Here is a 12,615-nt window from a genome sequence, read left to right as displayed (position 1 = left end):
CAGCAAGTATAAAACTCCCTGAGAATCCTGCCAGAGGTACTGTTACTTCCCTCAAGAAACCAGAAATGTATTCCTTTGAGACTGAAAGCGATACTCATCTGGTCTATTTATAGCATAGGAAGTGCTAACATCCCAGCAAACTGGCTCCCTTCGAAATGTGCAGTCTTGACAGGAAATATCACTTTCAGCAATGAGAGGCATTTGCAGCTGTGGGGTTCAGTTCGCTGACATCTCTGGCTGTGCATTGGTAAAGTCCATTTAATTCACAAAGAATAACTTGACAAATAAAGGGATAATCAGTTTTTTTTCCATACAGCTTCTTTTATAAATGGATCAAGGCATGTTCTTTTAGAAGGGAAAACACTAATAACTGTGCAAGCTAAGTGCAAGATGCTAAGTGCAAGATGCTAAGCGCAAGATGCTAAGTGCAAGATGCTAAGTGCAAGCCTGCGGCTGACTCCATAAGCTGTGTGCTCAGGACCAGTAGCAGCAGAGCTGTGAACTCCAGCTGCTCATCCTCATTTAACCGCATGAGCTTGTACTTGGTAAATGTTTCTCTGCATACAACTGTGTCCCAGCCCCAGCGTTGACTCCAGAGTCACAGGAACTGCAGTCTGGCTGGATCCTTAACACCCTGTTTCCAGACAAGTACAGCTCAGTAAAGTATAATATCTAGTTTTAGCCTACTGCCCAGCTTATGGTCTGCCTCTAGATACACGTTAAGTGAACTTTAGGATATGGAGCAGGACTGACTTGGAGTTTGATGATGCTGGGGCACAGCTTGGATCAGTTTTGGCAATTACATGAACATCGTGAAGGATAGCAATTGAAAGAATTGAGGTGTGACACTGTCCTCCCAAGAGCCCAGACACGGGATGTCAGCAGAGCACCCATGGTATGAACACAGCCCTGAAGCGATTAACATGGTCACAAAAGGAAATCAACCTTTAGATCTCATAGAACTGATTTTAGGGACAAGAGAGAAGAAAAAAAGAAGAATGTATACATATATCCAACACATCTCATAGATGATGAGGACACAGAGACGAAAGGATAGCATTAAAGACAATCACAGCTCCTAGAAGAATGGGAACAACAAAAAAAGAGACACCAATTGCTTCCCTGCAGTCTCCTGTGGCTAAGGATGCCCTATGCCAAATCAGTGCTGATACTTAAAACCCTAGCAGGTCCCCCCACCCCTTCTGCAGAGAAGTTCTGCTTTTCAACTTGTCATTCATCACATTCTGCTACTGCAGGCAGGCAGGCTAAAACTGTAGAGCAGCATGTGTCTGCATGCATATGTGCCTTCTGAACCAACTCTCCTGCATAAACTGGTAGGCTCTGATGAAATGAATCAGTGTGGATCAAACAAGAAAGCTGCTCAAAAATCCAGATGAAAACTAGAAAAGAATAAAGCAAGGAACCAGGTCACTATGAAATGGATTGTATGGCTGGTGCCATGGGCTCCTTTACAAGCTTCCACTCCACCCCCACAAAACAAAACCAACCAAGCAAACAAAACCCCCAAGCGAACACAAACCCAAAGCATTAAAAGCCCATAGTATGTGTTATTTTCGGATAGAAACTGCAAAGAAACCTACAAGCCATCAATAAAGGAAAAAAAACAAACAAAAACCCAACCAACCAAAACCTTGAATGCCTTCCCATCCAGCAAGCTCTGACACTATAATGTTCCAGTCTAAGTATTCCAAGACCTTCCTCAGTCAAACCCACTTACACATCCTCATGTTTTAAGGTAGCCACCTCTCATTACCCACACCAAGCTTCACACATGCACACCCTGTGTCTCTCAGTACGGAATCAGCTAGTCTCACCACTCCCATAGGCTTCCCAGAAATAAAGGAGCACGAGCGCTTCTTTGTTCTGAAGTTTCTCCATCTCATCTTCATGCTTTCATCTCTAGACAAACCTGATTCTTTTCCACTCCAAAAGGACACCCCTCCCCTTCTCCAAAATAACCTACTGCAAAAGCTAGAAGTGGAGGAGAACTAACAGATTACAGAAATTATTCCTTTCTACTTGGAAGCGGTGGGATGCTACAGAGCTCGTCTGTTCAGTAAAACGCTTTGGAGAATGAGTGGAAGAGCAAGAAAACTTGACTTTAACAACTCACTAACAAAACTGGCTTAACTTAACTCTTGCCATGTATTTGTAAGAAAATAGTCTAGTCCCTGACAGAAAGCAGGCTAGGAAGTGTAATCAGCTCTTCGGTGGAGCAAATGATTGGGGAAAGTGTCCAACCTGAGGTCTACCAACCCTGCCAGCAAATGACAAACACTTCCTATGCTATGGCTGACACAAATCAGACCACACACAACTCTTATTAAAACAGATACTGCTGAAATGAAACAGATCCTTCTGTGCACAAACTGTACGTGCTCCTCTTCTGTATTTTTCGGACTACTCTATCCCACATCCCTTGAGCTCTTTCAGAACAGAAGCATAGAACTTGTCACGGTTTAGTTGTCTGTCCCTAAATCCCTGTGGGTTTCATGAAAGAAACCATTAAGAGGGGAAAAAAATATTATGCTGGGCTTAATGGGAGCTTAATATGATAGGAGGTATTTCACAGTAGCTCTTATTACTGTAAGAGTGGTAACTAATTTATTATTATATAAAAGACTGTATACAGTAATAGCATCTGTCCTAGTGAACAGATGTGGGAGGCAAAAGAAAACCCCTGAATCTAGAGCACTATTTCTTCATGAATGTAGGAGAGGACAAAGCAATGATCCAAGCCAGAAGAAAAGAACCAGCAGGAATTTTGAATCCAGAACAGAAAGGACTGAGGAGAGACCACTACTACATTTAACTTTGATTGCTAGTGGCTCATCAGACAGCAGCTCTTTCCTGGACTCGATTCTTGCAAGGCTTTCCAGTACTAATCCAGCAAAGAGGCGAGCTTCAAACATTTTGGCATGTCTGGGATAGTCTGTTAATGACTGAAAAATATTTCCACAAAAGCATGTGGGCAAAATTAAATGTATTCCAAAAAAAAAAAAAGAGAGGAGTTATCCGCTGCCAGCTGGTCTTGATTTCTGCTTTCGAGGAGGGACAGGAAACCCGGGTTGATAAAGGGGTTGCAGAGCACGTATTGCCATCATGACATAAGGCAAAGGTCCTCCATGAGAAAGGCAATAACCTCCCCTTCTTCAAATGCAGTCTGAACTTCTACATACTAATTGTTTGGAAACTCTCTGCCAAAACTCCCATTTAGCTCTGATTGCCTCCCACAGCACTGCTGCTGAATCCATTACTCACTTTCAGTTATCCCTGTTTATTCACGCTCACTGATTATGCTTTCCTTTCCCGGCTACGTTCTTACTTTCAGCCTCATGATTTAACTTGGAAACATGCAGGCATGGCAAATCATTAAAGCATCCTTCTCCATGTATCTGAAGGGGGCTTATAGGGATGCTGAGGAGGGACTCTTCATTAGAGACTGTAATGAAAGGACAAGGGGGAATGGGTTAAAACTTAAACAGGGGAAGTTTAGATTGGATATTAAGGAGGAAATTCTTTCCTGTGAGGGTGGTGAGGCACTGGAATGGGTTGCCCAGGCAGGTTGTAAATGCTCCATCCCTGGCAGTGTTCAAGGCCAGGTTGGACAGAGCCTTGGGTGCCATGGTTTAGTGTGAGGTGTCCCTGCCCATGGCAGGGGAGTTGGAACTGGATGATCTAAAGGTCCTTTCCAACCCTAACCATTCTATGATTCTATATGCTGGACCGCATGTTTTAAAGCTACACAGACCAAGGAAGAGTACGGAAACAGTACTTTGTAAAGCTGGATACTATCCAATCAGGCAAATACCATTTTCTCCAGCTTCCTTATAGACAGACATCAATCCTGAACTAAGCCTTGGGAGCAAAGGGTCATCGGGAGCAGTCGCAATTGTAAACAGCACCGTGGACCTGAGCTGCTATTCCACTTGAAACAACAGCATCTTTATTGCACACCTACAGCATAGTAACATGAATGACTGCCACGGTAATTACAGGGAGCCAGGCCTGGACAGCAGGGAAAAGGGAGATACTGCCTCACCTGCCTGCTTCTTTCTGGGTACTGCCCTGGTTGGCTATATCCAGAGCAGGCTGTGCTCAAGGTAATTTTGTTAGTATCTGAAGCAAAGCTCTTCACTGGATTACTTCAAGCTTTATCTGTCAAATTGCATTGCTAGTGACTTATTAGGGCTGTCCCTGAAAAACTGGAACTCGTGATGAATAGCTTAAATGCTGCTATTCAGATCTATAGTTGGTCATCTTTTTTTTTGTGGATAAAACCAAGTATGTAGCACATGGTAGTTAAAGGAAAGAAGGAATGAGATGACTTTAAGCTGGACTGTCCTCCATACACTAGCACAATTTCCAGTATAGGTGAAGGCACAGGCCATGCCAAACAGCTCTGGAAGTAGCTACCCCAGATAGGACAGCTGAGTCCTGGTAGCACTTGTATCTGGCAGAGATGCACCATAGCCAGAACTACTCTGAGTCTTGAAATGGTGCTGAAAGGCTCTGCCATCACTGCTTGTAGCTGTTATTTCCAAACCCGAAGTAGATCAACCCTAACTGCTTCATTCCTTACAGTGTGCGTGGTGGCGTGCTCACAAAAGCAAGGGAAAGGCTTTCAAACTCACTGCAGGCTGTGCACCACACTGCCTTCCCCGCCAATTCATCCGTTCTTCCTCACCATGAGTCCTGCCGTGTGCTCAGGCAGGGCTGAGCACAGGACTCAACCAAAATTAGAACGTAGCTCACCATTTAACATACAGACCCACTTACACAATCCCTCCCCGATTTACAGGTAAGGTGCTGGGACACAGAGATGTACCACAGCAAAGAGCACGTTGGCACGGCCTGAGACTGAACTCATTCTCCCACCTTCAAGTATGTTTTCCAGCTGATTCTCTTGCCTTGCAAGGGCTAAAATCTGTGGCTTTCAAACTGCACAAAGCTTGGCAAAGCTTTGTGTCCTTATCTAAGTGAATTGTGAAAGGAAATAAAGCAAAGAATTGGGCAGCAAGCAGTACAAGAGCTTCCACCAGAGCCTATTTCCGTACATAACACATCATTAGGTTGTGGTTTATGATCTCCCTTTTCAAGTATTTCACGAGTTTTGCAAACAGGTGCGTGGTAAGGGTGAAACACAACCAGGGCAGGGGTTTCCTGTCAAACAGGTGCTGAGATCAGTGGCAAATTCCAGGAGCTGCTCAAGTCGCTCCCGAGACAAGTGCCCTCATGGACGGCACCAACACCCCACCATCGTTTTGGGAGTGACATTAACCCTCACCTCAAGACAGCACCGCGCGGTGCAGTCAGATACCACTCCCTTACCCTGATGGAAACGTAACCACTGTCTGAGCAATAGGACCTGACAGCTTCTGGCCAGGAAGCTCCATCAAAACCAAGACCACCGGTTATTATTATGGGTGAACGTATTCGGGCAACTAGAAGATCACTGTGTGGATGCTGGGCCATTTGCTCTTGCAAGAAGCTACGCAAAAAATACCATCAGCACGGTGGCAGCAAGTGGTCAAAACCTGAGCTTTTCCAATTGTTTCAGCAAAAAGGACCACCTGCAGCCTCCGCCCCAGCACCCCTTTTCTTGGGGGACTGATCCTGCACTGCTACAGAAGCAAGATGCTGCCTATCTAGCATCAGATCTGCAGGGCTTAGCCGTACAGACACACAAATCAAGCCTGAAAACCTGCTGTTGTTGACACAATCAGTGCCATCTGTTTTGCTGGCTGACACTACTGTCTCCAGAACCCTTCAGCTGTCACTCTCTATTTTGCCCATCCACAGAAACTCGTCTCCCACTTCTTTTTTAAACCTCCTCTTTTATAACAACGCTTTCAGGCATCTTCCAGAACAAAGCCTGCGCCCTGGCTTTGAGTTTGTATCTACAATTTCAGTCTTAACTGAGCCACGGCTTTCAGTCTAAAACACACACTCAACTGCTGGGGTTTTGCTTGTTTGCTATAGAATAAAAAGGAACACAACAGAGAAGACAACTAAAATACTGCATCTGATCTGACTAGCGGCGTGCTTCCTACCAGGGAAAACCAAGTGGTTTGAGTGAATTTGCCTTTTAAATAACAGAAGTGCTATTTCTAGGCTGCTTTCCCTGTTTCAGTCCAACTGAGAATTTAAACTAGAGCTGGAATTGTAGTTTTCTGACAGCTACTCACTCATGTTCCATCATAAGACCGAAAGGAAGGTTTAAAACCCCCACACGTTTTAAAATCATTTCCATTAGTTTCATTGACCTTTGAGGCTACTGGAGAATAAATATATAAAGCAAAAGAGCTCTTGAATTCCTGGATATGTGATTTGTTACCACCTACCAATCGCAACATCCAGCAGCATCCCTTTGAAGGGTCTGTGTTTGCACCACCCGATCTTCTGTTACCAACGCTAAACTCATCTTTATACTAAAACTCATCTATGCAACACGTTCTACGGGCAACTTAAAATGTGATCACCCTGAAAGCTGAGTGATCACTGAGGAGTACACAGGCACAAGGAAAGCGCAGGCAGAAAAGTCCACAAAAGCTCAAGCTTAAGCAGGATGTGTGCTATCATGCCGCAGCGTGGAGAGGTGGGAGCACCATTCTCATCAGGCACAGGCTCGATGAGTGCAGCTACAAACCAGCGTTCAGGCTCATGACAGGGTAGGCAGAGGCTGAAGACAAAAAGCTGAGAGTAAGACAATGCAAGCTGTAAGAGGTGAAGTAAATGGGAACCGTGAAAGAGCTAAAAATGTGCACCTTTGTCTAAGAAAAAGCAAATAAAGCAGAAGACTTCCAGATATTTCTGGAGAGCTGACAAAATAAAAAGGGAGATGCTAGCTAGAGCATTTCCACAAGTGACAGGATTAAATTATGGGATAGAGGATGAAACATTACTGGCTGAAAGCCCTGGAAAAACTTCCTGACCTTGAGGTATTATTGGCCATGGCTCATCCCCTGCGGAGAAGGCAACCGCTCGCCTGGAGAGGCCACCCGAGGGCCTGCTGGAGAGGGCCAGTGCTCCCTGGTTTGAGAGGGACAGCTTCATCTTGTAGGCTCTTTCCCTTCTGTACTTAAAGTCTTATTATAGTGCCATTCTATTTGGCAAATGCATGCTTTTATATATGTGTATTTGCTGCATATTTGAGAGCAATTATATGACTGTATAGGAGAAATGATTAATTCCCTGGACTTAATCACAGAGAGAATGTTCTACAGGACTAAAATTGCAGTCAGTCAGCAAACAAAATAAACCAACATAATTGCTTTAAAATTACATGCTTGACAGATGTCATATATCATATATTCTATATAATAATAAAGGCATTTTCTGAAACCATAGCCTTCTTGCCTTCTGTTCCTTTGCTGAGAAAGGATTTGTTATTTCTTTTCCCATTCAAAATATAGAACTTACAATGGGAGGCAGTGGAACAGTTCAATCAATGCTGTTCTTTTGAACAACAGATAACCCAAGTCCAAGCACTATGTGGCTGTTTCATTAATCAAAAATATCTTTATATTAGGTCAGGTCTTTTTACTTGAGCATACTGTATTTTGCTGGTCAAACACACCTTGGGAAATCAGAGTTTTCCAGAAGGATGATGTCAAGACAACTATATTTTTCTCCCACATTTATCAAGTCAATTGACTCAGACAGTACTTCATAAAATAACCTCCATCAATATGTTAATCATATAAAGGCATATTGAAGACCGAGCGGAAGAGAGCAAACATCGAGCTAAGACAACTCAATTACCTTTGCCTTTTCACCAATAACATTTCTCTCCAGCTCGGCTATTTTTCTGTTTAGGTGATCCAATATTTCCTTCTCTTTCAGCAGCTCTGTTGTTTCAGATTTCTGTTCCCCATCCAAAAGGGCACATTCCATATCCAACTAGGAACACAAAACATTTTTCAGAAGCAGTCCAGATTATGAAGACATCTCAAGACACATTATTTGCTGGGGAAAGGGGGGTGAGCAGCTGATTATTCACAAAGAAGAAACCTTTACGAAAGGGGGAGGGGATGGAAAAAAGAGATCAACAAATCTAAGACAAAGTCAAGCTGCAACATAAAATACTGCAAAATAAAGTCCAAACCAGCTTTAGTTTGAAGAGACTTTTTCTTTCCTATCTCTTCTCTGTGCTTCCTCCTGTTATGATACTGTACCGACTCTCTGTGCCCAGGCTCCATAGGAAACCCTTCTGGAACAGCTGTTTCTTTCCTGTCGCTGATAACTGGAGCAAGCACAACCCAAATGCCTGGCCAGCTTAGTCTGCAACTGTGACATTCCAGACGTCAAGTGGGTGCCAACATACCCTTGCCACTGTAAAGCCAAAGAGGTTTGAAAGGAAGTTGTCTCACTTTCTTTCTCTTTAAACAGTCACAGGAGATACCACCATAAACCTCCCAGGTGACACAAGGTATTTAGATCAACTGAGTGACCATTAAACAAGCAAGACTGTTCTAATTCCACTTGGGAGTATAATGGTTATGGCTGGGAACGCCTAATCTGAGCATCACATCCACCTCCCAGCTGGGGAAAGATAACCTTCATAGGTCGGAGACTGCCAGGTCCATCATTCTGTGCCTAATCCTGGTGTAAAAGCACAGAATACGAAGGCTTCACACATCTGTGAATTCCCTATGTATTTGCTGAACCCACCAGACTTCTGCTATGCAGACATACCTAACAAGCACGACTTCTAAACCCCAAACATATTTCATACCTCTCTCGAAGATTCATCCATCTGGTCGTTTAAATCTTTGATCTTCTGCTCCAGTTCTTCCAAGTTATTTAGTATGACTATGCGCTCCTCCTCCAGTCGACCAAGCTCCTGCCCTCTTTGCTCATCACTTGTGCATTCTGGTATCTGCAGTTGCATGTTACAAGAAGGTCATTAGAAAGAGAGCTAAACACAGCCTTGCCTTTCCTTTCCCCTTTCATACTGTGTTCATTGAAAGCAAGCATAGTACTGCTGGTTTTGAACTCATTACATATTTCAGATCTACTACATTGCTATTCCTATATTTAGAATGTGTACATGAGATACAAGCATGACAGTTTACATCCAGGCACTGGAAGTAAATTCTATACGTAACAGTAAATACCATTCATTCTACAGGAATTATTAAAACCTAACCTTTGAGAATACTTTACATGCTGTGCTATTTAGGCTGCAAAAACCCAGTTGTTCCCTTATAAGAATAACAGAGAAAGATGCTTTTTATGTGAATTTCAGCTGTCCATATAATAAAAGCCAGGAGGCAGGACAGGACATTTTTGTACCCAGCCATTAAGATGGGCAGCTTCTGTAAAATAAGGACAAAAGTTGGTTCTGTCTCCCCAGTTAGCACTGAGGAAGTAGTACCTTAATGTTGCTCTTTCCATTGCCTTACTAGATTTACTTACATTTACTTCCTAGCTGCCTGTGCCAAGAATTCAACAACATTATGAAGGAAACACCTGTGATCTTACACCAGCAAAGGCTAGATCAAAGAGTATTGAGTTTCAAACATATTCTTCATGTTCCTCTGACCCCAGGGGCTTGCGATCCAATTACCCTCATAAAGCTGCTCGCTCATTGTCCCCAGTCAGAATGAGAGGTGGGTTGTGAGCAGGGCAGTGTTAAGCACTGGACCACACAGCCTTCCTCAAAGGAGGCTCAGCTCAGCTACTGAATGGCTATTCTGAGAGCAGGCATTTTATCCTGAGCAAATCCCATCTCGATATGTTAAAACAATGAGCTGTGTTTCATGGCCACAGTTGCTTGTTATTGCTTTTCTGAGGGCTTAGCAGAGCACACTTTACAATGAATGAATGAATGAATGGTATTCCTCGATTAGCATTAGTAATCCTAGCAGGAAAGCTTCTTTTTGTCCGGTATCCTGTTCGGATAATGCTGACATAACATCTTTGATTTCAACTTCCTAATAAGGATTTAAAATGGGATCTTTTGACTTGCACAAGGCAAGCGACGAACGGGAAAGAAATGCAAGACCACAGTAACTTGTGCCTTACTACCTTTCAACACAGAAAGACCAAGTGAAACCATAATAGCATGTTTCTGTTCAGCATAATTTCACATTGAAAGACTCAGCAGATTTTCAGACAGATTCTCCTTTATAAGACATATTGTTTGTCTATCACACCTCTCCCTTCTATACCTACAGACTTCTATAGACAATAAAGGCATAAGCAAGTTAGCAGAGGTTCAACACCATTTATGTTAGGCATATAACCATGCTGAAACGCACACAGTGTGCAAATAACAACAAAAAGGAGACAAAGTATTTTGAAGGCTTGAATTTGTTAAAACAGAAACCTGGTTTTCTGGCTTTGCTTGGCCTTATTACGCTCGTGATTCTAACTCTTGAATACAGACGTTTAACACCCTGCCTGTCACCAGGATTTGCTGCACTGCTGGTCTGGCACACCAGAGCCTGGGCACTGACCCAGCCCAGAGGATGCTGCTGCTGCTCTAGCTGAAGGAAACCGTTTGGAATGCTGCCACCTCATTCTTTAAAGGACAATCTCCCTTCAGTAATAGAATAGCAGCATGAAGTACACAGGAAAGGAGCTGCAGCTCATTAAACACAGGAGCTGGGTGAGGGAAGCAGGAGGCTGGCTGCCACTGTGCACCCCAGGAGAGACAACAGGTGACTACAGGGGGCTCAGATCCAGCCCTGGGACAGTAAATCTGGCTCACGGAACATTCCTTCACCGCCTGTGCAACTGTTCTGGTTTGCCATGAGGAAACATCCTCCTCTTACAGGAGACAGGAGCCTCAGGCTGGGAGAAAACAGCAGAGCTTCCCTTCCCTCCTACATCCCAGCACGATGCCAAACAGGGTTCCTGAAACCCTCCTTTATTTAGGTAGCTATGACTGTTCAAGCAAATCCTTCTCCCTCAGAACATCTCAAAACTCTTCCTGAACTGCACATACCTCCGAAATAAAACCCCAACCCTTCCAGTGCCAACAGCTTCCATAGAAAATGGACTAATCATTGCCAGGGTGCTGAACTGTATGAGTTCCTAGGTCTTCTCACACCTAAGACCTCGGAAAGCTGACTCCTGGAGGCGGATAGGACAAGGGGTAACAGGTTAAAACTTAAACAGGGGAAGTTTAGATTGGATATAAGGAGGAAGTTCTTTCCTGTTAGGGTGGTGAGGCACTGGAATGGGTTGCCCAGGGAGGTTGTGAATGCTCCATCCCTGGTGGTGTTCAAGACCAGGTTGGACAAGGCCTTGGGTGATACGGTTTAGCGTGAGGTGTCCCTGCCCATGGCAGGGGGGCTGGAACTTGATGATCTTAAGGTCCTCTCCAACCCTGACTATTCTATGGTTCTATGATTTCCAGCAGTCAGACCTGGATTGTACCCTTTCCTCCTACAGAGCGTTACCTTTGGTGTGATGCTCAGGTAAGAGGATTCGGTGGCATCCTTCAGGAAGCCAGGAGCAGCGAAAGGTGGTGACTTCGCCCCATCACTGAAGTGCTCCTCAGCTCTCAACCCTCTAGAGGAGAGGAGGGCGGCAGTGCCGCGACTGTGGCTGCTCAGCTCCGAGAAGTCCGAATCACTTGCAGACGACTTCAGCTGGCTCCTGAACCTCGTTTCCAGGCTCATCTGGGAGTCTTCGAACACCGAATCCTCATCGGAGAGCTGAAGTTTTTCGAGTTCTTTGTTAATCTTCTGGACATCAGCAACCGTTGTGGCCGCAGCCGGGTCGCTGTCAGATTTGGAGTATTCCGCACACAGGTTGAGGATCGTCTCCAGCCGCTGTCGTTCCTAGTTTGAGGAAGAAAGATAATGGCCCTAAGCATCACCTGTGAGCCAAAGTAAAGAGGAATTGAGAAGAAGCTTGCTGGGGGTTTGGGGTTTGTTTGCTTGGTATGGGAGTTTATTAGAGTGAAAGATTAAAGCCCTCCAGTTCCATCTAGACCTGTAGCGCTTAGAGATAACACATAAATAAATCGCAATGCAAGATGACGAATCAGAGTTCACATGGAAGAGCTTATAAAATCAAAAGAGGATTTCACAGAAATTAATTATTACTTAAAGAAGATGCTCTAACACTTATCTTGCCAATACAGAAAAATTTAATATTAATATTGTTTATAATATTGTATATAATACTGTTGCTGTAACTGTACCCCATCCATATGTACAGATGTCCACTGAGGTCACTGTATAAGTCACTAATGGGTCCACTTTACACTTACGTTATACTCCTACCAAGCTGCAAAACATGACACAGATTTTCCATGACTTCACTCATTCCTGACTTTCCTGTTTTGCTAACTCTGATTCCCTTTCCTTGAGACAGAGTTAGTCCCCATTTTGAAACACGCAGTTTTAGGAGCATTAACAGAAAAAATGAAGCATCACGTCTAAAATACAACACATACAAAACCAAAGAAATGGGGGAAATCTTTACTTACCAGTTAACTCAAATTCCCTATGGATTCATACCAACATTTCAAACTTGAGGATCTGAATAGCTGCGCCAGTTTGACCTGATGTATTTCAAGATGCTACAAACATTAATGCCCTAAGGATTTCTGGATCTATATGGTAATTATCATTA

At 43.8% G+C, this 12,615-nt stretch overlaps 1 protein-coding gene across 7 annotated transcripts in view; it reads right to left on the bottom strand.

Moving 5' to 3' along the window:
- The window catches only part of PHLDB2 (pleckstrin homology like domain family B member 2), a 116,040-nt gene that overhangs the window by 30,201 nt on the left and 73,224 nt on the right, over nt 1-12,615 (bottom strand). For all 7 annotated transcript variants that reach the window (XM_062623952.1, XM_062623955.1, XM_062623956.1 and 4 more), the window contains exons 4-6: nt 11,433-11,816; nt 8,759-8,902; nt 7,786-7,923 (exon numbers count right to left, since the gene is read on the bottom strand). In XM_062623952.1, the coding sequence (XP_062479936.1) occupies nt 7,786-7,923; nt 8,759-8,902; nt 11,433-11,816 (666 nt within the window). The remainder of the gene's footprint in view (nt 1-7,785; nt 7,924-8,758; nt 8,903-11,432; nt 11,817-12,615) is intronic.

This window comes from Pezoporus occidentalis, unplaced genomic scaffold, assembly GCF_034315485.1.
Source record: "Pezoporus occidentalis ecotype Australia unplaced genomic scaffold, CSIRO_AGI_Poc_V1 ctg26, whole genome shotgun sequence".
NCBI lineage: Eukaryota > Metazoa > Chordata > Aves > Psittaciformes > Psittacidae > Pezoporus > Pezoporus occidentalis.
Note: the sequence above shows the minus strand (reverse complement) of the source record. Positions and strands in the feature narration are given on the sequence as shown.